We start from the raw sequence: 26,477 nt of genomic DNA, 5'->3' as shown, positions 1-26,477 counted from the left end.
GAGCTCCCCCTGGATGGCAGAGCTTCTCACCCTATCTCTAAGAGAGAGCCCCGAAACTCATTTTGGCCGCTCATACCCGTGATCTTGTCTTTTCGGTCACAACCCTAGTCGCATGTGAAAAATTCGAAATTGCACTGTTCACACGCATGTAAAAAAAATCCGATACAGGTCGCATACGGGCTAAAAAATGGGAATTGATCTGTGGTGGTGATTGTAGGATTCAGGTGCAGGTCTCCGATGAAGCCTCTTCAGCCTTCAAGTCGGGGCGAACGATCCGCCGCTGAATCCGATGTCGTGACGCGACTCGCCGACCTCATTTCCGTCAGGCTCTGCGATGAAAAGTCCGCACATCAAAGCTGCGTTCACGACCTCAATGATCAGATGCACCAATGCACACGCTCAGAGAGCGCAGGGTTCTGACTCCCCCGTGGGAAGCTCTGCCGCTCTTTACGTCAACACACACCTGGAGGAGTCCATTATCACCTCCGCTCGCTGTCCAAATGTTGCTAACAGCTTTGGAATAGCTGCTAAACAAGCAGCGTCCCCCAAAGGCCTCAGCGTCTCCATTATCTGGTCCGGCTAATCCACTCCAAGGTCCCCAGTTTGTCCGCCTGCGTATTAGTGTGTGTGTGGTGTGTACTATGACACTTATGCAGGTTCTGTCGCCTTCGGGGTGGAAGGACGCGTCTGGTTGTCCTTGGGGGGCAAAAGAGCGCTCCTACTGGCGACCTACATGAAGAATAAGTCTGTTTAAAGGGAAGCACACTCTGTATTTCCCTCACACATTTAACCGTGCGGTTCAGATATAAAAATTATGGAGTTTTATGGGGCTTCTTTCAGAAATCGCGGAACAATTTGCTGAAGCAGCCGCGCATCCTGGACTTCCTCCCTTCGCCACCCCGCCGCTATTACCCGACATTTAGCGTGTTAGCGTATCCCAAGCTCAGGACTGGAAAATCAATGCTCGGGCGCCGCACAGCGTAATCCACTCCGAGGTCCCCAGTTTGCCCGCCTGCGTATTAGTGTGTGTGTGGTGTGTACCATGACACTTACGCGGATTCTGTCGCCTTCGGCGTGGAAGGACGCGTCTGGTTGTCCTTGCGGGGCAAAAGAGCGCCCCTACTGGCGACCTACATGAAGAATAAGTCTGTTTAACAGGAAGCACACTCTGTATTTCCCTCACACATTTAACCGTGCGGTCCAGATATAAAAATGATGGAGTTTTATGGGGCTTCCTCCAGAAATCGCGGAACAATTTGCTGAAGCAACCGCGCATCCTGGACTTCCTCCCGTCGCCACCCCGCCGCTATTACCCGACATTTAGCGTGTTAGCGTGTCCCAAGCTCAGGACTGGAAAATCAATGCTCGGGCGCCGCACAGCCTAATCCACTCCGAGGTCCCCAGTTTGTCCGCCTGCGTATTAGTGTGTGTGTGGTGTGTACCATGACACTTACGCGGATTCTGTCGCCTTCGGCGTGGAAGGACGCGTCTGGTTGTCCTTGCGGGGCAAAAGAGCGCCCCTACTGGCGACCTACATGAAGAATAAGTCTGTTTAACAGGAAGCACACTCTGTATTTCCCTCACACATTTAACCGTGCGGTCCAGATATAAAAATGATGGAGTTTTATGGGGCTTCCTCCAGAAATCGCGGAACAATTTGCCGAAGCAGCCGCGCATCCCGGACTTCCTCCCTCCGCCGCCTCGCCGCTATTACCCGACATTTGGCGTGTCCCAGGCTCAGGACTGGAAAATCGATGCCAGGCGCCGCGCAGCCTCTCCGGTTAAATTACAGCAATGGAAAATAGCATATTGCTTTGAGCGCCGGTGGCTCGGCAGAGTGGGGGAAATGGGTCGGAACGTCGGAGGAGGTCAGGATTTGCAGTTTGAAGGGGAAACAAAGTTGCTGGATGGACTTTGGTTCACACTCGTCTAAATTTTATTTTGCGCTAAGGCAGGGCTCTTCAACTCTTGAAGAGGGCCGCAGTTTCAAGAGCTCAAGGGTTCAGGGGCCGCACATCGAAATGTGGATGTTTTCTCACAAAGGTCCCCCCTCTCCAGGTTGTATTCCTTTGAGACGGCGTGTACTTAAAGATAAACACACTACACTGTCAATAAATTCATTATTCTGCCCTTGCTACTTGTTCCCAGCGTGTGCAGTTAGACATATAGTTAACAGCATGAAGGAACAGAGTCTCCAGAAGTTTTGAGGATTGATGTTCCTTATTTGAACTGTTTTCCTTTCTCGATTTCATTTCTTTACACTTTTTCCTTCATTTAGGTTTGTAAGACTGAAAATATGAACATGAAATAAACATAGCTGTAGGGTTGTCCCGATATCAATATTTTGGTACCAGCACCAAAATGTATTTTGATACTTTTCTATACTTTTCTAAAAAAAAGGGGACCACAAAAAATGGTATTATTGGCTTTTGTTCAACAAAAAATCTTACGGTACATTAAACATAAGTTTCTTATTGCAATCGAAGAACAATTTTGGCCTTCAATAAAATATTGAACATGTTAGACCACCTCCTTTTTTAGTAGTATTTAAGCAAACAAAGGTTTTTGATTTATCAGTAACATATTGTGTCATTTTCCATTCTGTTATTTTGTCAAAATTATAAGGGACAAGCGGTAGAAAATGGATTACTAATCTACTTGTCTAAAAGTCAGATTTTTGCCATTTATTTAGATTTTTTTCTCAGAACATATAGACTTTGTTGTCCAGTCAATAGTAAAAGTCAGATTTTTGTGATTTATTTGGATTTTTTTTTTCAGAACACTCGTACTTTGTTGTCCAGTCGCTTGTAAAAGTCAGATTTTTGCGACCTATTTAGATTTTTTTTTTTTTTCAGAACATTCATATTTTGTTATCCAGTCACTGGTAAAACTCTGATTTTAGCAATTTATTTGGAATTTTTTTCAGAACATTCGTACTTTGTTGTCCAGTCGCTTGTAAAAGTCAGATTTTTGCGACCTATTTTGATTTATTTTTTTTCAGAACATTCATACTTTGTTATCCAGTCACTGGTAAAACTCAGATTTTAGCGATTTATTTTGATTTTTTTTTTTTTTTTCAGAACATTCATACTTTGTTGTCCTTTCTCTGTTTGAAGTCCAAATGTGGTGACTTTTCTTTTCTTTTTTCAGAACATTCATACTTTGTTGTCCAGTTGCTTGTAAAACTCAGATTTTTGCGATTCATATTGATTTTTTTTTCTTCAAACATTCATACTTTGTTGTCCAGTCTCTGGTAAAAGTTATATTTTTGCGATTTATTTAGATTTTTTTTCTCAGAACATTCATACTTTGTTATCCAGTCGCTTGTAAAACTAACATTTTCGCGATTTATTTGGATTTTTTTCTCAGAACATTCCTACTTTGTCGTCCAGTCTCTGGTAAAAGTCAGATTTTTACGACTTATTTTGGGGGTTTTTCACAACATTCTTACATGGTTGTCCAGTCGCTGGTAAAAGTCATATTTTAGCGATTTATTTAGATTTTTTTTCTCAGAACATTCATACTTTGTTATCCAGTCACTGGTAAAACTCTGATTTTGGCGATTTATAAGGATTTATTTTTATTTTTTTCAGAACATTCATACTTTGTTGTCTAGTCGCTGGTTAAAGTCAGATTTTTGCGATTTATTTTGATTCTTTTTCTGAACATTCAAACTTTGTTGTCCAGTCTCTGTTTAAAGTCCAATTGTGGCGACTTATTTTCTTTTCTTTTCTCAGAACATTCATACTTTGTTGTCCAGTTGCTTGTAAAACTCAGATTTTTGCGATTTATTTTGATTTTTTTTCTCAGAACATTCATACTTTATTGTCCAGTCACTGGTAAAACTCTGATTTTGGCGATTTATTAGGATTTATTTTTATTTTTTTCAGAACATTCATACTTTGTTGTCCAGTCGCTGGTTAAAGTCTGATTTTTGCGATTTATTTTGATTGTTTTTCTGAACATTCAAACTTTGTTGTCCAGTCTCTGTTTAAAGTCCAATTGTGGCGACTTATTTTCTTTTCTTTTTTCAGAACATTCATACTTTGTTGTCCAGTTGCTTGTAAAACTCAGATTTTTGCGATTTATTTAGATTTTTTTTTTCAGAACATTCATACTTTGTTATCCAGTCGCTTGTAAAACTAAGATTTTCGCGATTAATTTGGATTTTTTTCTCAGAAAATTCCTACTTTGTTGTCCAGTCTTTGGTAAAAGTCAGATTTTTACGACTTATTTTGGGGTTTTTTCACAACATTCTTACAAGGTTGTCCAGTCGCTGGTAAAAGTCAGATTTTTGTGATTTATTTAGATTTTTTTCTCAGAACATTCATACTTTGTTATCCAGTCACTGGTAAAACTCTGATTTCAGCGGTTTATTTGGATTATTATTTTATTTTTTTTCAGAACATTCATACTTTGTTGTCCAGTCGCTGGTTAAAGTCAGATTTTTGCGATTTATTTAGATTGTTTTTCTGAACATTCAAACTTTGTTGTCCAGTCTGTGTTTAAAGTCCAATTGTGGCGACTTATTTTCTTTTCTTTTTTCAGAACATTCATACTTTGTTGTCCAGTTGCTGGTAAAGTCAGATTTTTGCGGTTCATTTAGATTTTGTTTTAAAAACATTCAAACTTTTTTGTCTAGTCACTGGTAAAAGTAAAAATTTTGCGGTTTATTTGGATTTTTTTTTTTCAGAACATTCATACTTTGTTATCCAGTTGCTTGTAAAACTAAGATTTTTGCGATTTATTTGGATTTTTTTCTCAGAACATTCCTAATTTGTTGTCCAGTCTCTGGTAAAAGTCAGATTTCTACGATTTATTTTGGGGGTTTTTCACAACATACTTACATGGTTGTCCAGTCGCTGGTAAAAGTCAGATTTTTGCGATTTATTTAGATTTTTTTCTCAGAACATTCATACTTTGTTATCCAGTCGTTGGTAAAAGTCATATTTTAGCGATTTATTTAGATTTTTTTTTCTCAGAACATTCATACTTTGTTGTCCAGTTGCTTGTAAAACTCAGATTTTTGCGATTTATTTTGATTTTTTTTCTTAAAACATTCATACTTTGTTGTCCAGTCTCCGGTTAAAGTCAGATTTTTACGATTTTTAAATTTTTTTTTACTCAGAACATTCATATTTTGTTATCCAGTCTCTGGTTGAAGTCAGATTTTTGCGATTTATTAAACATTTTTACTCGGAACATTCGTACTTTGGTGCCCAGTGTCTGGTAAAAGTCAGCTTTTAGTTATTTATTTTGATTTTTTTTTTTTTACGGAACATTCAAATTTTGTTATCCAGTCGCTGGTAGAAGTCCGATTATTGCGATTTATTATAGTTTTTCTTTTAGAACATTCATACTTTGTTGTCCAGTCTCTGGTTAAAGTCAGGTTTTTACGATTTTTAATTATTTTTTTACTCAGAACATTCATACTTTGTTGTCCAGTTGCTGGTAAAAGTCAGATTTTAGCTATTTATTTGGACATTTTTTTTAGAACATTCATATTTTGTTATCCAGTCTCTGGTTAAAGTCAGATTTTTGCGATTTATTAAACATTTTTACTCGGAACATTCGTACTTTGGTGTCCAGTCTCTGGTAAAAGTCAAATTGTAGTTATTTATTTGGATTTTATTTTTTTTCTGAACATTCTAATTTTGTTATCCAGTCGCTGGTGGAAGTCCGATTATTGCGATTTATTATAGTTTTTCTTTTAGAACATTCATACTTTGTTGTCCAGTCTCTGGTTGAAGTCAGATTTTTACGATTTAGAATTTTTTTTTTTTACTCAGAACATTCCTACTTTGTTGTCCAGTTGCCGGTAAAAGTCAGATTTTAGCTATTTATTTGGATATTTTTTTTAGAACATTCATATTTTGTTATCCAGTCTCTGGTTAAAGTCATATTTTTGTGATTTATTAAACATTTTTACTCGGAACATTCGTACTTTGGTGTCCAGTCTCTGGTAAAAGCCAGATTTTTGTTATTTGTTTGGTTGTTTTGTTTTCAGAACATTATAATTTTGTTATCCAGTCGCTGGTAAAAGTCATATTTTCGCGATTTAATTTGATTTTTCTTTTCTTTTCATACATTCATACATTCATAAGTCAGATTTTTACGATTTTAACATTTTTTTTTACTCAGAATCTTCATACTTTGTTGTCCAGTTGCTGGTAAAAGTCAGATTTTAGCTATTTATTTGGACAATTTTTTTTTAGAACATTCATATTTTGTTATCCAGTCTCTGGTTAAAGTCAGATTTTTGCGATTTATTAAACATTTTTACTTGGAACATTCGTACTTTGGTGTCCAGTTGCTGGTAAAAGTCAGATTTTAGCTATTTATTTTGATTTTTTTTTTTTCTCAGAACATTCTAATTTTGTTATCCAGTCGCTGGTGGGAGTCCAAATTTTTCCGATTTATTATAGTTTTTCTTTTAGAACATTCATACTTTGTTGTCTAGTCTCTGGTTAAAGTCAGATTTTTACGATTTTTAAATTTTTTTTTACTCAGAACATTCCTACTTTGTTGTCCAGTTGCTGGTAAAAGTCAGATTCGAGCTATTTATTAGGATTTTTTTTTTTCAGAACATTCTAATTTTGTTATCTAGTCGCTGGTGGAAGTCCGATTATTGCAATTTATTATAGTTTTTCTTTTAGAACATTCATACTTTGTTGTCTATTTGCTGGTAAACGTCTGATTTTTGCGAGCCGATCGTGTCAGTTTTAGTTTGAATGAGCAGTCTTCTTCTACTCACCCCACTGTTGCTTCAAAGTGACACATACTTCTCTGCCGCCCCCTGTGGGGTGGCAGGAGTTCTGCACACAAGAGCAACCCTGGTTTAAATGGTATCATCAAGCCTTTTTGGATGATGTTCGGCGGTTGAACAGCACTAAAACATCTAGACTTTTTATACAATTCTCGCAATACAATTGCAGAACTTTCAGAATGTGCCTCAAAGTATGCAATGGAAAAATGTGCCGGGGTCGACACGAACAAATCAGGTGTTTATATGAATAACACAAATATTCTGCATGGCCTCCAGGTTGTTGTCCACATAACAGATGAGAACGACTGCACTCCTGAGTTCCTCCACTCCATCTACACTCGAGACAACATTCCTGAGAACGTCGCACCCGGAACGTCGCTGCTGCAAGGTCAGTTTACTTTGAGAATAAAAACTGTTTGGGGGGTGAGTCCAAACTCGGGCCCACGGGCCAAGTGTCAGTAAAGCATCGCAGCGCTGAGTGATTTCAAGTTAGTCTTAAATACCAGGCAGTCTCGAAATCCTACAGATTTGCTGTCATTGTCCGTAGAAAAAAAAAAGTACACGTATTTTCCGTAGGCGTTGCACCGATTTTAATTCATTAGTACCGGTATATTGGACAACTCTACATTCCTACATCTGTGTTGTCCCGATACCAAAATATTGGTATCGGTACTTTTCTAAATAAAGGGGACCACAAAAAGTTGCATTTTTGGCTTTATTTTAACCAAAAAAACTTACAGTACCTGAGACATGTGTTTATTATTGCAAGTGTGTCCTTAAATATAATAGTGAACATACAAGTAGTAGTAAGTAAACAAAGGCTCCTAATTTAGCTGCTGACATATGCAGTGACATATTGTGTCATTTTCCATTCTATTATATTGTCAACATTATAAAGGACAAGCGGTAGAAAATTGATCATTAATCTACTTGTTCATTTACTGTTAATACCTGCTTACTTTCCCTTTTAACATGTTCTATCTACACTTCTGTTGAAATGTAATAATCACCAATTTTTTGCATTAGTTTTGGATGATACCACAAATCTGATGCCAAGTAGTGACAGGATCATACTGTGGAGGTTGCCCGCGACAAGAGAGCCCGGGTTTCTGGATGTAAAACTGTTTTATTGTCCAGCACAAAGTCTGTCCCTATTTCTCTCTCAGTCTGTGCTCGCGCTCTTGCTCCAGCTCCCAACTCCCACTCCAAAACCCGTCTCTCCTCCTTTCTGCTGTTTTTAACAGAGCAACAGGTGATGGGATAACAAGGCCCCCCTACGCACCTGTCGCTGATTTTGAAGCCGGTCCTGGCACACCCTGCTTCGCTGCAGGCCCGCAGAACACGCCCCCATCCACACATACATTGGTCATATTCAAAGTTCTCATGTGTCCAGGGACATATTTCCTAAGTTTATAAACATAATATATTAAAAAAAAGCATGTTGTGATGCCAAGAAATATCGATGTAATCATCGTAGTATCGACAAGATACGCTCCTGTACTTGGTATCATTACAGTGGATGTCAGGTGTTTGTTTACATTGTGACGCCGGTGAGCTAGGGTGAGTTTAGCTATTCCTCGTCCTGCAGGGATCATACTTGTTAGAAAACGTACTTTATTTGTTGCCATGGAGACAAGGATTAGTGATTTTGAAGTAGCTACAACGCTGCAGACGTCGGATGGACTTTAGCCGCTAGCTAGCTCGCCATGTCTTAATTAAAGCACCTCTTCCTGAGGGCGTTTCAGTGTCGTAGCGTCAAGTTTATCATTAGTTTTTAACCCAAAATGCGTCCCTTTCTCCCTTTTCTGTCCACAAACTGTGTCTGCTCGTAAGTACTCTGTGATTGTGCGCTGCCGAACGTGCTCCTTTGCTCGTAAAACCAGCAACGAAAGGGGTGCGGGGGGTGGTTGACCGGAACTATTTAGAGGCGTTAGAGTACCGAATATGATTCATCATGGTATAGCTCGTTTAGTAGAGCGGCCGTGCCAGATACTTGAGCGTTCCAGGTTCGATTCCCACTTTCGCCATCCGAGTCACTGCCGTTGTATCCTTGGGCAAGACACTTTACCCAGTTACATATAAACCAGTGCCACCCACACTGGTTTAAATGTAACTGAGGTATTGGCTAGCTCGCCATGTCTCAATTAAAGCACCTCTTCCTGAGGGCGTTTCAGTATCGTAGCGACAAGTTTATCGTTAGTTTTTAACCCAAAATGCGTCCGTTCTCCCTTTTCTGTCCACACACTGTGTCTGCTCGTAATTACTCCGTGATTGTGCGCTGCCAAACATGCTCCTCTGCTCGTAAACCAGCAATGACGTGACAACGATGGGGGCGACCGGTATTTTTTGGGAGGCGGTATAGTACCGAATATGATTAGGATAGGATAGGATAGGATTGGATAGGTCTTTATTGTCATTGCACAAGTACAACGAAACTTTGTGCAACGAAACTTTGTTTTCAGCACAAACCTGTTGAAGATTAAACAAACAAACAGTGTACAGGGTTACGGAACAAGAACGCTGATGGGTCGCCATAAGACGCCCGGTAAAAGATGGGAAAAAGGTAAACGCTGGGGAAGGATGAGTAAAAAAATACAATCTAGACTGGGCTCCTAAGGGGGCCCAGTATGGAGTGGGAATAAACCTCCATAGCAAAGCACATATACATATTACAACATACATCTCAAGATATCTGGCAACAGAGGGAAGGTAGTTCACGGTCATGGTGGTAGGCCGCAGCTCTCAGGCGCTGACCATCCATTCATCACCCCTATGGGATTTGCGTCGAGGGGGTTGGGTTGGGGGGGATGGGGTGTGTATGTGTGGCGTATATTTTTGTGGATGTGTTTGTGTGTGTGTGTGTAAGCCCGTATTGTGTCTCTGTTCCGCAGCCTTGATGTATTGCAGTCGCTAGTCCAAGGTCAACAACAACAGGTGTGTGTCCATTAGAAATGCGCGGTTTACAGTCTCATCCGCGGATAAACCGCGGGTCGGGCGGGTGACCTGACGAAAAAATAGATGTTAAATAGATTCGGGCGGGTGGCGGTTGAACTATTCGGAAATATTTGTTATACATGGTTCAGGGATCGGCAACCTTTACCACTCTAAGAGCCATTTTGAGGCGTGACACTAAGTAAAGATGATAACAGGAGCTGCAAATATTCTCGCAAATATCTGCTGACGGTCACCTAGTTAACAAGTTTTAGGGCGTGCTATGAAGCCATTGCCTTTGACGCCTTCTACAACATGTACAAACAGCTTGCCAGTTCAGCAACATGTTGTGTGTGGCTTCCGCAGATACATGTACACGACTGCAAGGCATACTGGGTGATACAGAGTACACTGATGGTTGTGATATAAACAACTTTAACACTCTTACTAATATGCGCCACGCTGGGAAGCCACACCTAACAAGAATGAAAAACACATTTCGGGAGAACATCCTCACAGTAACACAACATAAACGCAACACAAAAAGTACCCAGAATCCTTTGCATCCATGATTCTTCCTGACTATACTCGGTAAGGTGGGCGGGGTTGGGGGCACGGGGGTGTAAAATATATTTAGGAATAGTCATGGATGCAAAGGATTCTGGGTATTTGTTGTGTTGTGTTGATGTTGTGTTACTGTGAGGATGTTCTCCCGAAATGTGTTTGTCATTCTTGTCTGGTGTGGCTTCACAGCGTGGCGCATATTAGTAAGAGTGTTAAAATTGTTTATATCACAACCATCAGTGTACTCTGTGTCACCCAGTATGTCGTTCAATCTTGTACATGTGTCCGCGGAAGCTGCACACAAAATGTTGCTGGACTGGCAAACAGTTTGTACATGTTGTTGAAGGCGTCAAAGGCAATGACTTCATAGAAACGCCCTTATTCTCGTTATCTGGATGAGCACCAGCATGGCGGCATGGCGTAGGGGGTAGAGCGGCCGTGCCAGAAACCTGAGGGTTGCAGGTTCGCTTCTCACCTATTGACATCCAAATCGCTGCCGTTGTGTCCTTGGGCAGGACACTTCACCCTTGCCCCCGGTGCCGCTGACACTGGTGAATGAATGATGAATGAATGATAGGTGGTGGTCGGAGGGGCCCTAGGCGCACACTGGCAGCCACGCTTCCGTCAGTCTACCCCAGGGCAGCTGTGGCTACTGATGTAGCTTACCACCACCAGGTGTGAATGAATGATGGGTTCCCACTTCACTGTGAGCGCTTTGAGTATCTAACAATAGAAAAGCGCGATATAAATCTAATCCATTATTATTATTATATTCGCGAGAATGTTTTCGGCTCCCATTGTCTTCTTTGAAAGGGGTCAAAATAGCTATTTGAGTGATAAAGGTTGTCGATCCCTGATATACAACAACGGGTGGGTGCGGTTTCGATAAATGTGGGTTCGGGTGGATGGCGGGTGGATGACGACTTAAGTGATGCGGTTGCGGATGATATAATTGCCTACCCGCGCATCTCTAGTGTCCACGAAAGACAAGAAGGGAGTTTGTTGTGTCTTCGCTGCACTGTCCTTAGGGAGAGTCTCGAAGCCAGGGAAACAATCCAAGTTAGAATGATTTTGTATGCGGGTGAAAATAAAATTTGCTTTTCACTCTAAATTGTCTATGACTGGTCCTCAAAACTGCGGGGTAGACAGTCAACAACCGCTTCGTCATGACAGTAGGTTCCCCCAAATCCAAGATCTTGTCAATTTTGTTGAGGCGAGTTAAATAGTTCCAATTTTTAGATTTGGAAAGCAGTGCAAAAAGAGGCAACAAGAAAGTTAAGACAAGACAAAGAAGCCAAGCAGGAGAGATAAGGGAGAGGAAAGGGGAGCGTCAACCCTCGATGAGTGCCAGAGAGAAACAACTTCATTAGTATCGCGGTACTATACTAATACCGCTATACCAGGGGTAGGGAACCTATGGCTCTAGAGCCAAATGGGGCTATTTTGATTACTGCAGCTGGCTCTCAGGTTAATCTTATCTTACATTGCTTAACACAATAAATAATAAATAATTCCACTGGTAATCAGTGTTGAAAATATCGTTCAAAATGTAAAACATTCTCATGCATTTTTATCCCTCCATCCATTTCTACCGCAGTGTTTTTCAACCTTTTTTGAGCCAAGGCACATTTTTTGCGTTTAAAAAATCCGGAGGCACACCACCAGCAGAAATGTATTCAAAACGAAACTCAGTTGACAGTAAAAAGTCGTTGTCACAGTTGTTGCATACGACTTTAAAGCATAACCAAGCATGCATCTTGTCTCAAAGTAGATGTACTGTCACCACCTGTCACATCACACCCTGACTTATTTGGAGGTGTTTGCTGTTTTCCTGTGTGTAGTGTTTTAGTTATTGTCTTGTGCTCCTATTTTAGTTGCTTTTTCTCTATTTTGGGTATTTTCCTGTAGCAGTTTCATGTCTTCCTTTGAGCGCTACTTCCCGCATCTACTTTGTTTTAGCAATCAAGAATATTTCAGTCGTTTTTATCCTTCTTTGTGAGGACATTTTCAAATGTCATGTCATGTTCGGATGTACATTGTCTTTGCTCCACAGTTAGTCTTTGCTGTCGTCCAGCATTCTGTTTTTTTTTGTTTACTTTGTAGCCAGTTCATTTTTAGTTTTGTTCTGCATAGCCTTCCCTAAGCTTGAATGCCTTTTCTTAGGGGCACTCACCTTTTGTTTATTTATGTTTTAAGCATTAGACACATTTTTTTTTACCTGCACCCTGTCTTCCGCTGTTTCCGACATCTACAAAGCAATTAGCTCTAGACAGCACCGACCACTCAACAACACTACATCATTTTCAGACTGTAATTACTGGTTTGCAAAAAACAATTTTAACCCATATAGGTGAAATTAGATAATCTCCCACGGCACACCAGACTGTATCTCACGGCACAGTGGTTGAAAAAGACTGTTCTACCGCACTTGTTCAAGAAGTCAAGAATGCTAAGAAGTATTTTATTCATTATTAGTTAACTTCAGAATAAAAATGTTATTAAAAAGAATAACATACGTTGGTTTTACATAAAAATGCACACATTAAGTTGTATTCAGTGTTTAAAAAACATTATATGGCTCTCACGGAAATACATTTTAAAATATTTGGCTTCCATGGCTCTCTCAGCCAAAAAGGTTCCCGACCCCTGCACTATACCGTGCAACCCTACCTAACACACTACAACATTTTTTAAAAGTATGTTTGGTTCGTGTCGATATCAATCTCGTAATATCGTCAAAGCTCCACTATCGGCCTTGTATCGGAAGTGTGGTATCAGCACACCCCTAGTTCATTCATGCCTCTTCCTCCTCCTCCGCAGTTTTGGCGCGGGACTGCGACTCGGGCATCAACTCGGAGCTCTCCTACTCGGTGCACAGCAGCGACTTCGACATCACCCCGGGGGGCGTGGTCAGCCCCGCCCGCCGCCTGGACTACGAGCGGCCCAATCACGTCTACGAGTTCTCGGTGGTCGCCGTGGACGCGGGGACTCCGCCCCGCACGGGCTCCGCCTCCGTGCGCGTCCGAGTGGCCAACAGCAACGACGAGTCCCCCGTCTTCTCGCAGAGCGTGTAGGTCCCTCTCTCTCTCCCGTCCCTCGCCCAATTGCTCTCATTAGTCTATTTCTAATCCATCTGTCTGTTTTCACACATCATTTTTACTTTCTCCGCCACACCTTTTTTTCCCCCGTTTTTCACACCCCGGTCTTTTTGCACCTTCGCTTCCTCCCTGTGTGGATGCAAACTCCTACTCAACTTCGAACTTTTTCTTCAGTTACAAGACCTTCCTCAGCGAGGATGCCGGGCCCGACACGCTGGTGGCCATCGTCCACGCCAACGACCCCGACGGGGACGCCGTGTCGTACGCCATCACCGGCGGCAACGAGGACAGCAACTTCCTGCTGGACAACCAGAAAGGTGAGAGAGATTAGTTTTGTATACCACTAGGGTGAGCACCAGAGACACATGGGTTTTATCATCTGATTTATTTTATATTATTTATTTCCGTCTATAAGGTCAATCAATCAATCAAAGTTTATTTATATAGCCCGAAATCACAAGTGTCTCAAAGGGCTGCACAAACCACAACAACATCCTCAATTCAGAGCCCACATAAGGGCAAGGAAAAACTCACAACCCTGTGGGATGTCAATGAGAATGACTATGAGAAACCTTGGAGAGGACCGCAGATGTGGGTGACCCCCCCACCCCCTTCTTGGGGAAACTGGATGCAATGGACGTCGAGTGGGTCTGACATAATATTGTGAAAGTCCAGTCCATAGTGGATCTAACATAATAGTGAGAGTCCAGTCCATAGTGGATCTAACATAATAGTGAGAGTCCAGTCCATAGTGGATGTAACATAATATTAAGAGTCCAGTCCATAGTGGATCTAACATAATAGTGAGAGTCCAGTCCATAGTGGATCTAATAAAATAGTGTGAGAGTCCAGTCCATAGTGGATCTAACATAATAATGTGAGAGTCCACTACATAGTGGGTCTAACATAATATTGTGAAAGTCCATAGTGGATCTAACATAATAGTGAGAGTCCAAACCATAGTGGATTTAATAAAATAGTGTGAGAGTTCAGTCCATAGTGGATCTAACATAATAGTGAGAGTCCAGTCCATAGTGGATGAAACATAATAGTGAGAGTCCAGTCCATAGTGGATCTAACATAATAGTGAGAGTCCAGTCCATGGTGGATCTAGCATAATAATGTGAGAGTCCAGTCCATAGTGGATCTAACATAATATTGAGAGTCCAGTCCATAGTGGATCTAACATAATAGTGTGAGAGTCCAGTCCATAGTGGATCTAACTGTTAAGACTGGTACAGGGTAAGGAGGCCGTACAACAGCAGAAGCTCAAACTCAATGTATTTATTGAGTGCTTAATGGATACGTAGGGTGTGTATGCTACTATGTGTTTGAATGTAAAACTATGTGCAGGGATTAAAATATGTAAATACCATAGGAAGTGTTGTAGTGCGTGTTGAATAATGGCGTCCAAATCAAGAGGGAAGAGGCAAGGAAGTCCGAGGTCCAAGCAGAGTCGTGGAGCAGGAGAGAGGCGTCCAAAGTCCAGGCAGGGTGTCGGTGGATCAGGGAAGGCAATCTGGGTTCATGGGGAAGAACAGCAGCGGAGGTGCGCAGCAGAAGCTGATCCAAGGGACTGTGGGGGTATCAGGACGAGACACGAGAAAAACAAGCAAACGAGAGCGAGCGGATGGCAAGTCAGAGACGTGAGGCTTACTGTGAACAGGACTAGGTTCCGACGAAGAGTAATCAGCGGCGAGGCTCTTTATCCTGTCGTATGTAATCACTACCAGGTGTGTTGATTGAAGATTGCCGCCAGCTGTGGCGGCGTGTGGGTGTGGTCCGCACACTGGATGCGCTCACAGTGGAGCCGCTGAGTGCTCCCGCAGAAGATGGAGAAACGGACTGTGAGTGTGCCACAACACTCTGTGTTTTTGCTTATTTTTTTGTTTTTTTACATAATTTTTATTCTGGCCGTCAGAGAAAACAAATCTATTAGCCGTTTCGTTTTATAAAGTGTAGGAAAAAATAAACCGCTTATAGTACGAAATTTACGGTACTTACGTATTTAAGATGGGCAATTGTCGGATATGAGTCAACAAAGAAGTTTCCTCCATGAATGGAAAATGAAGGTAAATATTCCATAGGGGTGTACAAATATTTAATTTACATCAAAAAGGTAACCATAATTTCAAAAATGCCCACGTGAATGTGAATAGAATGTTTTTACACCCCTATGGAATATTTACCTTCATTTTCCATTCATGGTGGAAACCTCTTTTGTGTGTGTGTGTGTGTGTGTGTAAATATTTGAGTGTATGTATGTATGTATGTATGTATATATGTGTGTGTGTGTGTGTGTGTGTGTGTGTGTGTGTGTGTGTGTATATATGTATATTTATGTGTGTATATTTGTGTGTACGTATATGTGTGTGTATGTATATATATATATATAAATATATATATATGTAAATACAACTATCTATGTATGTGTGTGTATATGTATGTGTGTGTGTGTATGTATATATGCATATGTATATATATGTGTGTATGTGTTTGTGTGTGTGTGTGTGTGTGTGTGTGTGTGTGTGTGTGTGTGTGTGTGTGTGTGTGTGTGTGTGTGTGTGTGTGTGTGTGTGTGTGTGTGTGTGTGTGTGTGTGTGTGTAGGTATATATGTATAAATGTGTGTATATTTGTGTGTACGTATATATGTGTGTGTGCATTTATATATGTGTGTGTATGTATGTATATATGTATATATATATATATATATATATGTAAATACATATCTATATATGTATGTGTGTGTATATGTATATGTGTGTGTGTTCATGTATATGTGTATATATGAATGTATGTATATGTATAAATATGTATGTGTGTGTGTATATATGTTTGTGTGTGTGTGTGTATGTATACATGTATATATGTGTGTATATTTGTGTGTACGTATATATGTGTGTGTGTATTTATATATGTGTGTGCGTGTATATATATATTTATACATATATATATATACATACATATATATAGGAAATATGGTATATATATATATATATATATATATATATATATATATATATATACATATATATATATATATATATATATATATATATATACATACACCATATTTCCTTGAATTGCCGCAGGGCATATAGTATGCGCCTGCCTTGAATTACTGCCGGGTCAAACTCGCTTCGTAAAATAATTAGCGCATGCTTAGTATTGCCGCCCGGTCAAACTCGTGACGTCACGAGTGACACTTGCCCTGTAATCATTTTCAAAAAGGAGGAGGCTGATTTCAATACCAGTAACTTGAAATCGCATAACGTGAAGAAGATTAAGAGCTATTCAGTAGGATTTCAGGTCCAAGCTTTCATCACAGTCAATTTTTTTACTGCATGCCTTTGGTAAGTGCCGGAGTGAGAAGAGGTTTTAAAATAATTAGCGCATGCTTACTTTTACCGCATGCCTTTGGTAAGCGCAGGAGTGAGAAAAGGTTTTAAATTAATTAGCGCCTCGGCGGCAATTCAAGTACGGTATATATATATATGTATATATAAATAAATAAAATGATAAATGGGTTGTACTTGTATAGCGCTTTTCTACCTTCAAGGTACTCAAAGCGCTTTGACACTACTTCCACATTTACCCATTCACACACACATTCACACACTGATGGAGGGAGCTGCCATGCAAGGCGCCAACCAGCACCCATCAGGAGCAAGGGTGAAGTGTCTTGCTCAGGACACAACGGACGTGACGAGGTTGGTACTAGGTGGGATTTGAACCAGGGACCCTCGGGTTGCGCACGGCAACTCTCCCACTGCCCCACGCCGTCCCTCAATATATATATATATATATATATATATATATATATATATATATATATATATATATATATATATATATATATATATATATATATATATATATATATATATATATATATAAATTTAGTCCTATTAAAAAAAATAAAAATAAATATATATATCTATATATATATATATATATATATATATATATATATATATATATTTTTTTTTTTTAATAGGACTAAATTTTTAAAAATACTTTTTTCAGAGAAGGACCTTTTTTAACCTGTAACTTGTTTTAAAAAAAGTTATATTACAAGTTATATAAGAATCAGTTTGAAAAGAGAACCTTGTTGAATTGAGAATCGATTTTGAATCGAATCATCCGCCCTGGTATCGACTAGTTAGGTTCCCAAATATTCACAACCCTAATTCTATGATTTTGTTAAAGGTATAAAACCAGCAATGTTCGTATTTATTAAATTAATACCTTTGATTAACCTTTTTTGTTGTATTAAATAAAGTTGACCGCCCACGTTCTTGCATCCACGTGACATCCTCTCTAAGCCACGCCCACATATCCAAATATAGATTTTGTCTTTTTTTTTATTTATTTTACTGCTCTGCTTCAAGTGATTAAGCACGTCGTTACTGTCTTCTAATCAGAAATACAAATCATATTCCTTTTTCCCTGGATAGTCAGCATGTTTGTTTACTCGTTAGCAGGCATTAGCATAACAACGTGCAACATGACCCTGGTTGCCGCGGTAACCAGTGTTTGGGTACAAAGCTGGGGAGCATTAAACCAAAAACACACACACACACACAAACATGCACGAATATAAAGCATGAACACACACATAATTATTTATTGATATTCAGCTGTGGTGTTTATCTTGTGCGCGTTTGTGTGTGGGTGTGTGTGTTTATATGTGTCACCTTATCACCCAGCATGCACTCTGCTCTTTCCTGCACACACACACACGGCTTCAAAGCGATAAACGTGTGCACATAAATGGAAATAAGAGTCTTTTATTGTCACACACACACACACTCACACACGGCAGATGGCCTTTTGGCTTATTGCGATGTTGAGCTTTGTCACTTCAAAGTGTTGGAAGTATTTTCACGAAAAGCGTTCATTCCCTCGCAGCCTCCATTGTTGGAAAAGCGGCTTATATACTGCTTTGTTTGTTTGTTTGTTTGTTCGTTCATTTGTTTGTTTGTGTGTGTGCTCTTTTGCTCTGTGGTGTTGGCGTGAAAACATGGCATTTGTTTCCGGAAACACACACACAAACCATTTGCAAACGTAACCCCTCTGTAAGTTGAGGCCGGTGTCCTAGCTGCAGTTCCCTCCCCCAGCCACACGAGGCTCTCTTTATCCCTGAAGCTGAATATGGTAAGTTGTCATGACTTGGACTTGGGTGTGGATTGTTTTCCCGTGGTGCAAAGCGATTGGAGCGGACACGGCGTGAAGGTAAAGACATCTTTTAATTACACTGTAAAAAAAAGGTACGAACGAAAAGCGCTCACGGAGGAGGTACAAAACTTGGTTATGAAAACAAAACTTGCACTAAAGCAAAACTATGGTCCTAAAACAAAAACTTGCACTATGGCATGAGTAACGAAAAACTTACTTGGAACGAGAAAGGAACAGGGATCATCGGCATGGATAACAAGGTTGTGTCGAGGGTGAGTAGAAGGTGATGTCGCCAGGCTGAATGCCTGGCAACTACAGGCTTAAATAGTGCTGTGGTGCTTGAAAACAGGTGCGGGAGTTCAAATGAGTCTATCTGTGTTGGCCCTGCGATGAGGTGGCGACTTTTCCAGGGTGTACCCCGCCTTCCGCCCCATTGTAGTTGAGATAGGCAAAAGCGCCCCCCGCGACCCCAAAGGGAATAAGTGGTAGGAAATGGATGGAGTTCAAATGAATCAGGGTACGTGAGTCGTGGGGACAGGTGAACTGATTGGTTGGCATGGTGACAAAACAAACAAGAGTGCCCAATGAATCCAAAACAAAACAGAACGTGACCACAAAATATGACGGTAAATAATAAATGCGTTATACTTGTATGGCGCTTTTCTACCTTTTTAAGGAACTCATAGCGCTTTGACACTGTTTCCACATTCACCCATTCACACGCTCTTAGATGGGTAGTTCGTGAGTTCAAACCTTGGCCGAGTACGACTATAAAAATGTGAGCCATTAACTACCTGCATGGCACTCAGCATCAAGGGTTGGAATTTGGGGTTGAATAACAAAATGTCATGTTCTGTGGTCACGTTTTGTTTAGTTATGTTCTGTTGGTTTAAGACTTTTTAGTTCCTGTTTACGCTCCATTTTTTTGTCACCATGACGACCGATCTGTTCACCTGTGCTCATTTGGACTCACGCACCTGATTTGTTTAGGACTCACGCACCTGTGTTAATCATGTCACTATCATTTAGGCTTGTAGTTGCCAGGCAGTCGGCATGGCGTCATTGTTGTTATTGCTACATGCTCGGTTCTCTCTGGTTATGTATCGCTCTGCTCATTTCCTCCCAAGTAAGTTTTGTTTATTCATGTCACTTTTAGCGAGTCTTTTGTTTCATATCCATAGTTTTGCCTTTGTGGTAGTTTTTGTTTTTTAGCCAAGTTTGTTCTCCGCCTTGTGCGTGCCTTTAGTTTGCACTTTTTTTTTTATAAATGAATTAAAATTCACGCCATGTCCCGTCACCTTCCTCTGCATTCCAGGAAAACAAACCACACCATAGTCCTCGTTTTGACACAAAAAAATGATTGATGGGTCAAGTGCAGAGAATGTTTTGGTCACACCTAGTGTGTGTGTGACAATCATTGGAACGTTAACTTTAAGGCAAATTCACACACTGATGGCGGGAGCTGCCATGCACCCATCAGGAGCAAGGGTGAGGTGTCTTGCTCAAGGACACAACGGATGTGACAAGGATGGTAGAAGGTGGGGGATTGAACCAGGAACCCAGGTTGCTGGCACAGCCACTCTCCCAACTGCCTGAATTGTAGAAGTAGAATTGTTTTTTTAATTGTTTTTTTATGTGCTTCCTGCTTTATTATCTTTTCTTCCTTTAGACTGTTTTAAAAAGGAATATATATATATATACATATATATATATATTAATTTTTTATTTTATAGATTTTTTTATTTGTATTTTTTATTGAACAACAAACAGTCAAGGCACTTTCAACAACAAGGACATTTTAACAAAAGCAAATACATAGTATTACATAATCATAAATAATAACAATAACAAATATTAAAAAATTAAATTAAAAAAAGACAAAAAGGGCTACCCAAATCACTTGAAATGCTTTTAACAAAGAAGTAGCTTACAAATCTAAGTCAAATGTATGACTTTTTAAAACGCCGCTGTACGGAGTGGTACACGGACGTAGGGAGGAGTACAGAGCGCCATTAAAACTTAAAGGCTCTGCCTTTGCGTGCCAGCCCAGTCACATAATATCTACGGATTTTCACACCCACAAGTGAATGCAAGGCATACTTGGTCAACAGCCATACAGGTCACACTGAGGGTGGCGGTATAAACAACTTTAACATTGTTACAAATATGCGCCACACTCCCACACCAAACAAGAGTATGACAAAAACACATTTTGGCAGAACATCCGCACCGTAACACAACATAAACACAACAGAACAAATACCCCGAACCCCTTGCAGCCCTAACTCTTCCAGGACACTACAATATACAACCCCGCTACCACATGTCTGGAGCCTCAAAAAATAAAAGTCTTATATAAGTGTTATAACGGAGGCAACACATGATGTAAGTGTCTATGTTAGCTATGTTAGCCTACTCTCAAAATTACTTTAAAAGTCTTATACTGTATTAGTGTTATAATGAAGGCAACACATGATGTAAGTGTCTATATTAGCTATAATAGCCTACTATCAAAATAACTATGTGTCGGAGGCTGATGTAAATCTTCGTTGACAGAAATATATGTAATAAATGTATATTTATTTTACAAATGACTGGCTCAGAATGGCCAAAGGTATAGATGTGAACGTCTGTCTTCTTTCTATGGATTTATAACAATCTTTGCAAGCTGGGTAACTTTTGCTGTGGTCTGGAACAGCTTGGCACACAAACAACTATCAGAAGTGCAGCCAGTATTATGTACAGATAATGTGCCATGAGACATGCAAATATAAATTAAATACACAGAGGACATACGTAAAAAGAAGTTAAATGAGCTTAAATATACCTACAAACAAGGCATAATGATGCAATATGTACATACAGCTAGCCTAAGGAGCATGTTAGCATTGATTAGCTTGCAGTCATGCAGTGACCAAATATGCCTGATTAGTACACCGCACAAGTCAATAACATCAAAAACGCTCACTTTAGTACATTCACGAACAGTATAAAACGTTTGATGGACAAAATGAGACAAAGAAGGATTTGTACATGTAAACCAACTGCGGTGAGTTCAAGGACCGCCGAATGTAGTAGGACAATGCGGCGCTCGCCAAATCCTCTCCTCAGTGAAGCATGTTTAATATATATAGTCGTTTGTTTAGCAATTAGGAAGATTTGTGTCATGTTTGTCTTCTACAGAAAGTATATTAAAACAAAAAATATATTTTTTGTCCCCATCTTTGTCCATTTTTATACATTTTTGAAAAAGCTCCAGGGAACCACTCGGACGGAGCTAAAAAAACACTTTGGACACCCCTGTTCTAGAACATCCATGATACTCTCTGTTTTACTGAGTGTCTATTTCTTGTGTTCAGGCATCATTAAGTTACGCCGGAGTCCTCCTCCCAGACTGCGAGGGCCCCAGTATGTCCTCACCATCACAGCCACCGACGATAATGCGTCCGGCGGTCCGTACCCGCTCAGCAGCTCGGCACAGGTCATCGTAGGGATCAACGACATCAACAACAACAAGCCCGTCTTCCAGGAGGTGAGCCGGTTTGACCACTTAAAGGGGAACTGCACTCTCTTTTTTGGAATTGGGCCTATCCATTGTTTTTGCATGCCAACATGTAAAAATTGGCTCGTTCTTTATGGGTAGCAATGCAGCTAATGGGAGGAATCAATTCTACCTTTAAATCACTTTAAATATGCATTCATAAACTGTCAACAAAACGCCATTTAGGTTCCATGACCTGTACAATAACCAAGCTGTAGCAACGTTATTGTAAGAGCGATCTTTTTCTAGCGTACTAACTAGAGATGTCCCATAATATCGGACTGTTGATGTTATCGGCCGATAAATGCTTTAAAATGTGATATCGGAAATGATCGGTCTCGGTTTCAAACTGTAAAATGTATGACTGTTTGAAAACGCCGTAGAAACGGAGTGGTGCACGGACGTAGGGAGAAGTACAGAGCAGTTGCGTCTCCCAATCATACTTGCTAACCCTCCCAACTTTCCCAGGAGACTCCCGAATTTCAGTGCCCCTCCCGAAAAATCTCCTGCGGCAAAACATTCTCACGAATTTCTCCCGATTTCCGCCCAGTAAACAATATTGCGGGGCGTGCCAGCCCAATCACATAATATCTATGGCTTTTCACGCACACAAGTGAATGCGGGGCATACTTGGTCAACAGCCATTCAGGTAACACTGAGGGTGGCCGTATAAACAACTTTAACACTATTACAAATATGCGCCACACTGTGAACCCACACCAAACAAGAATGACAAAACACCTTTTCGGGACAACTTCCGCACCGTAACACAATATAAACACAACAGAACAAATACCCAGAATCCCTTGCAGCACTAGCTCTTCCGGGTCGCTACATTATACACCTTACACTGTTACAAATATGTGCCACAGTGTGAACCCACACCAAACAAGAATGACAAAACACATTTTCAGGAGAACATCCGCACCGTAACACAACATAAACACAACAGATCAAATATCCAGAACCCCTTGCAGCGCTAACTCTTCCGGGACGCTACAATATACACCTAACACTGTTACAAATATGCGTCACACTGTGAACCCACACCAAACAAGAATGACAAAACACATTTTCAGGAGAAAATCTGCACCGCAACACAACATAAACACAACAGATCAAATATCCAGAACCCCTTGCAGCCATAATTCTTCCGGGACGCTACAATATACACCTAACACTGTTACAAATATGCGCCCCACTGTGAACCCACACCAAACAAGAATGACAAAACACATTTTCAGGAGAACATTTGCACCGTAACACAACATAAACACAACAGATCAAATATCCAGAATCCCTTGCAGCCCTAACTCTTCCGGGACGCTACAATATACACCTAACACTGTTACAAATATGCGCCACACTGTGAACCCACACCAAACGAGAATGACAAACACATTTCTGGAGAACATCTGCACCGTAACACAACATAAACACAACAGATCAAATATCCAGAACCCCTTGCAGCCATAACTCTTCCGAGACGCTACAATATACACCTAACACTGTTACAAATATGCGCCACACTGTGAACCCACACCAAACAAGAATGACAAACACATTTCTGGAGAACATCCGCACCGTAACACAATATAAACACAACAGAAAAAATCCTCTACTAGCCAGTGACTGCAGATGGAAATTAGCTATTTAGCTTTAATGTGGTACAGAACATATCTGCCTTTGAGCTTAATGTTTCTGTGCATTGTCCATTCAAAATAAGACTAAACTAAACTAAACTAAAAAAAAAAGATAATGATTCTCATAATTATTGTGTACGATAGGGAACCCCCCCCCCCGAAAAAGTGTAGTTCCCCTTAAAGGTTCCGTCTCAGTTTAACGCTTCAGATATCTAATTTTGTTTATTTGTGGTCACAGTGTCAGAACTACAGTCTGAACGCCGCAGTCCTAGAGAACCAGCCCCCCGGGACTTTCGTGCTGAAGGTCCAGGCCCACGACGCCGACATGGGGGTGAACGGAGAGGTCAAATATGGCATCATGCACAGAGACGCGGTCTCCGTTGGTTTTGACATCGACGCCGACACGGGTAAGTTTTGGGGCCCGCTGGGGCGCCGCCCACCAGCCTCCCTCGCTAACGTGCCGCCGTCTGCCAGGCGTCATCACGACGACGGCGAGCTTCGATCGAGAGCGGCAGAGAGAGTTCACGCTGTCCGTGACGGCCACGGACCAAGCCGAGGAGCCGCTCATTGGCATCTGTCAGATTACCGTCCTCATCGCCGACCAGAACGACAACGACCCCAAGTTTGAGAACAGCCGCTACCAGTGTGAGTGATCGCTGATCGTTAGCATTAGCATCGACTGTTACACTTTTCGCTTTTCGTTGCGGAGAAAGCTGAATATTAAAATGTATTGCTACTCAGGCTGAACAATATGGCTTAAAACTGTATCATGATCAGTGTTGGGTTAATTACTGAAAACCAGTAACTAGTTACAGGTACTAGTTACTTTCGTTCAAAAGTAACTCAGTTACTTACACCAAAAAGTAATGCGTTACTGTGAAAAGTAACTATTCTAACGAGGCGTTTTTTTTCCATCAAGGAATTGTGAAATACAATCATGTCTTATGGAGATCAACACTGTACTGAAGCCCAGAACATTCTACACATTTCCCCAGTTTTAGTTTAGAGAAAAGGGAAGATTGGCCTGGCCCACTAGGATCCCTCTTTATGTTTGTGAACTTTATAGTCTATATCAGGGGTCATCAACGCGTTGCCCGCGAGCACCAGGTAGCCCGTAAGGACCAGATGAGTCGCCCGCTGCCCTGTTCTAAAATTAGCTCAAATAGCAGCACCTACCAGTGAGCTGACAATATTTTTTAAATTGTATTTATTTACGAGAAAACTGGTCTCGCTTTGTTCGACATTTTTAATTCTAAGAGAGACAAAATAGAATTTGAAAATCCAAGAAAATATTTTAAAGACATGGGCTTCACTTGTTTAAATAAGTTCATTTATTTTTTTACTTTGCTTCTTATAACTTTCAGAAAGACAATTTTAGAGAAAAAAATACAACCTTAAAAATGATTTTTGGATTTTTAAACACATATACCTTTTTACCTTTTAAATTCCTTCCTCTTCTTTCCTGACAATTTAAACCAATGTTCAAGTATTCTTTTATTTTTATTTTATTGTAATGAATAGTAAATACATTTTAATTTATTTCCTCATTTTAGCTTCTGTTTTTTCGATGAAGAATATTTGTGAAATATTTCTTCAAAATTATTATGATTAAAATTTAAAAAAATGATTCTGGCAAATCTAGAAAATCTTTAAAATCAAATTTAAATCTTATTTCAAAGTCTTTTGAATTTTTTTTAAAATTTTTGTTCTTGAAAATCTAGAAGAAATAATGATTTGTCTTTGTTAGAAATAATGCTTGGTCCAATGTGTTGTATATTCTAACAAAGTGCAGATTGGATTTTAACCTATTTAAAACATGTCATCAAAATTCTAAAATTAATCTTAATCAGGAAAAATTACTAATGATGTTCCATAAATTATTTTTTAAATTTTTTTCAAAAAGATTCGAATTAGCTACTTTTTCTCTTCATTTTTTTAGGTTGAATTTTGAATTTTAAAGAGTCGAAATTGAAGATAAACTATGTTTCAAAATGTAATTGTAATTTTTTTTGTGTTTTTTCTTCTTTTAAAAGGTTCAATTAAGTGTTTTTTTCATCATTTATTCTCTACAAAAAACCTTCCGTAAAAGGAAAAAAATGTACGACGGAATGACAGACAAAAATACCCATTTTTTAATATATATAGATTTATTTTTTAAAGACAAATTGAGCAAATTGGCTATTTCTGGCAATTTATTTAAGTGTGTATCAAACTGGTAGCCCTTCGCAAGAAGTAGCTCTTGGTTTCAAAAAGGTTGGTGACCCCTGCTCTATACATTTAGAGTGATGTGATAATCCAACACTCTGGAAGTCTAGAATGAAAGAGTTTATAAGAGAATTGACAGAGTGTGTGTACCTTCAGTGATGAATGATGAACAGAGACTGAGTTTTCAGTGTTTTCTTTAGCTCGCTTTCCATGTTTATGTACCCCCTGTCCACTGTGTCCAGGTACTTGGAAAATGTTTTCGTGTCGTTTGACGCCCGCTATCATGCTAATTAGCTGCCTGAAAGCGAGTGACTCCACTGTAGAAATAGCCTGCATGTCTTCTAGCACATATGCTGCAATGGCTCTATCAATGTTGTCCTGGCTAGCAGTCCCTCCGTTAAAATCCAGCCGCTGTTGCTTAGGTGGAGATGAAGTGGCATCGGAAAAAATAACGCAGTAACGCATCATTTAGTAACTGTAACTGAGTTACTGAATATAAGAAAATAACGCCTTAGACCAATAGTTACTGCCGAAAATAACAGCATTACAA

The 26,477-nt window shown here is 40.1% G+C and overlaps 1 protein-coding gene across 1 annotated transcript in view; it reads left to right on the top strand.

The window, feature by feature from the left end:
- si:dkey-22o22.2 (neural-cadherin) overlaps positions 1-26,477 on the top strand; it is a 294,515-nt gene that overhangs the window by 140,797 nt on the left and 127,241 nt on the right. The window contains exons 5-10 of the mRNA XM_061915447.1: positions 7,043-7,154; positions 13,082-13,331; positions 13,534-13,676; positions 21,898-22,070; positions 23,961-24,129; positions 24,197-24,367. Of these exons, the coding sequence (XP_061771431.1) occupies positions 7,043-7,154; positions 13,082-13,331; positions 13,534-13,676; positions 21,898-22,070; positions 23,961-24,129; positions 24,197-24,367 (1,018 nt within the window). The remainder of the gene's footprint in view (positions 1-7,042; positions 7,155-13,081; positions 13,332-13,533; positions 13,677-21,897; positions 22,071-23,960; positions 24,130-24,196; positions 24,368-26,477) is intronic.

This window comes from Nerophis ophidion, linkage group LG11 (assembly GCF_033978795.1).
Source record: "Nerophis ophidion isolate RoL-2023_Sa linkage group LG11, RoL_Noph_v1.0, whole genome shotgun sequence".
NCBI lineage: Eukaryota > Metazoa > Chordata > Actinopteri > Syngnathiformes > Syngnathidae > Nerophis > Nerophis ophidion.
The sequence above is the reverse complement of the archived record's forward strand: the minus strand, read 5'-3'. Positions and strand labels throughout refer to the sequence as shown.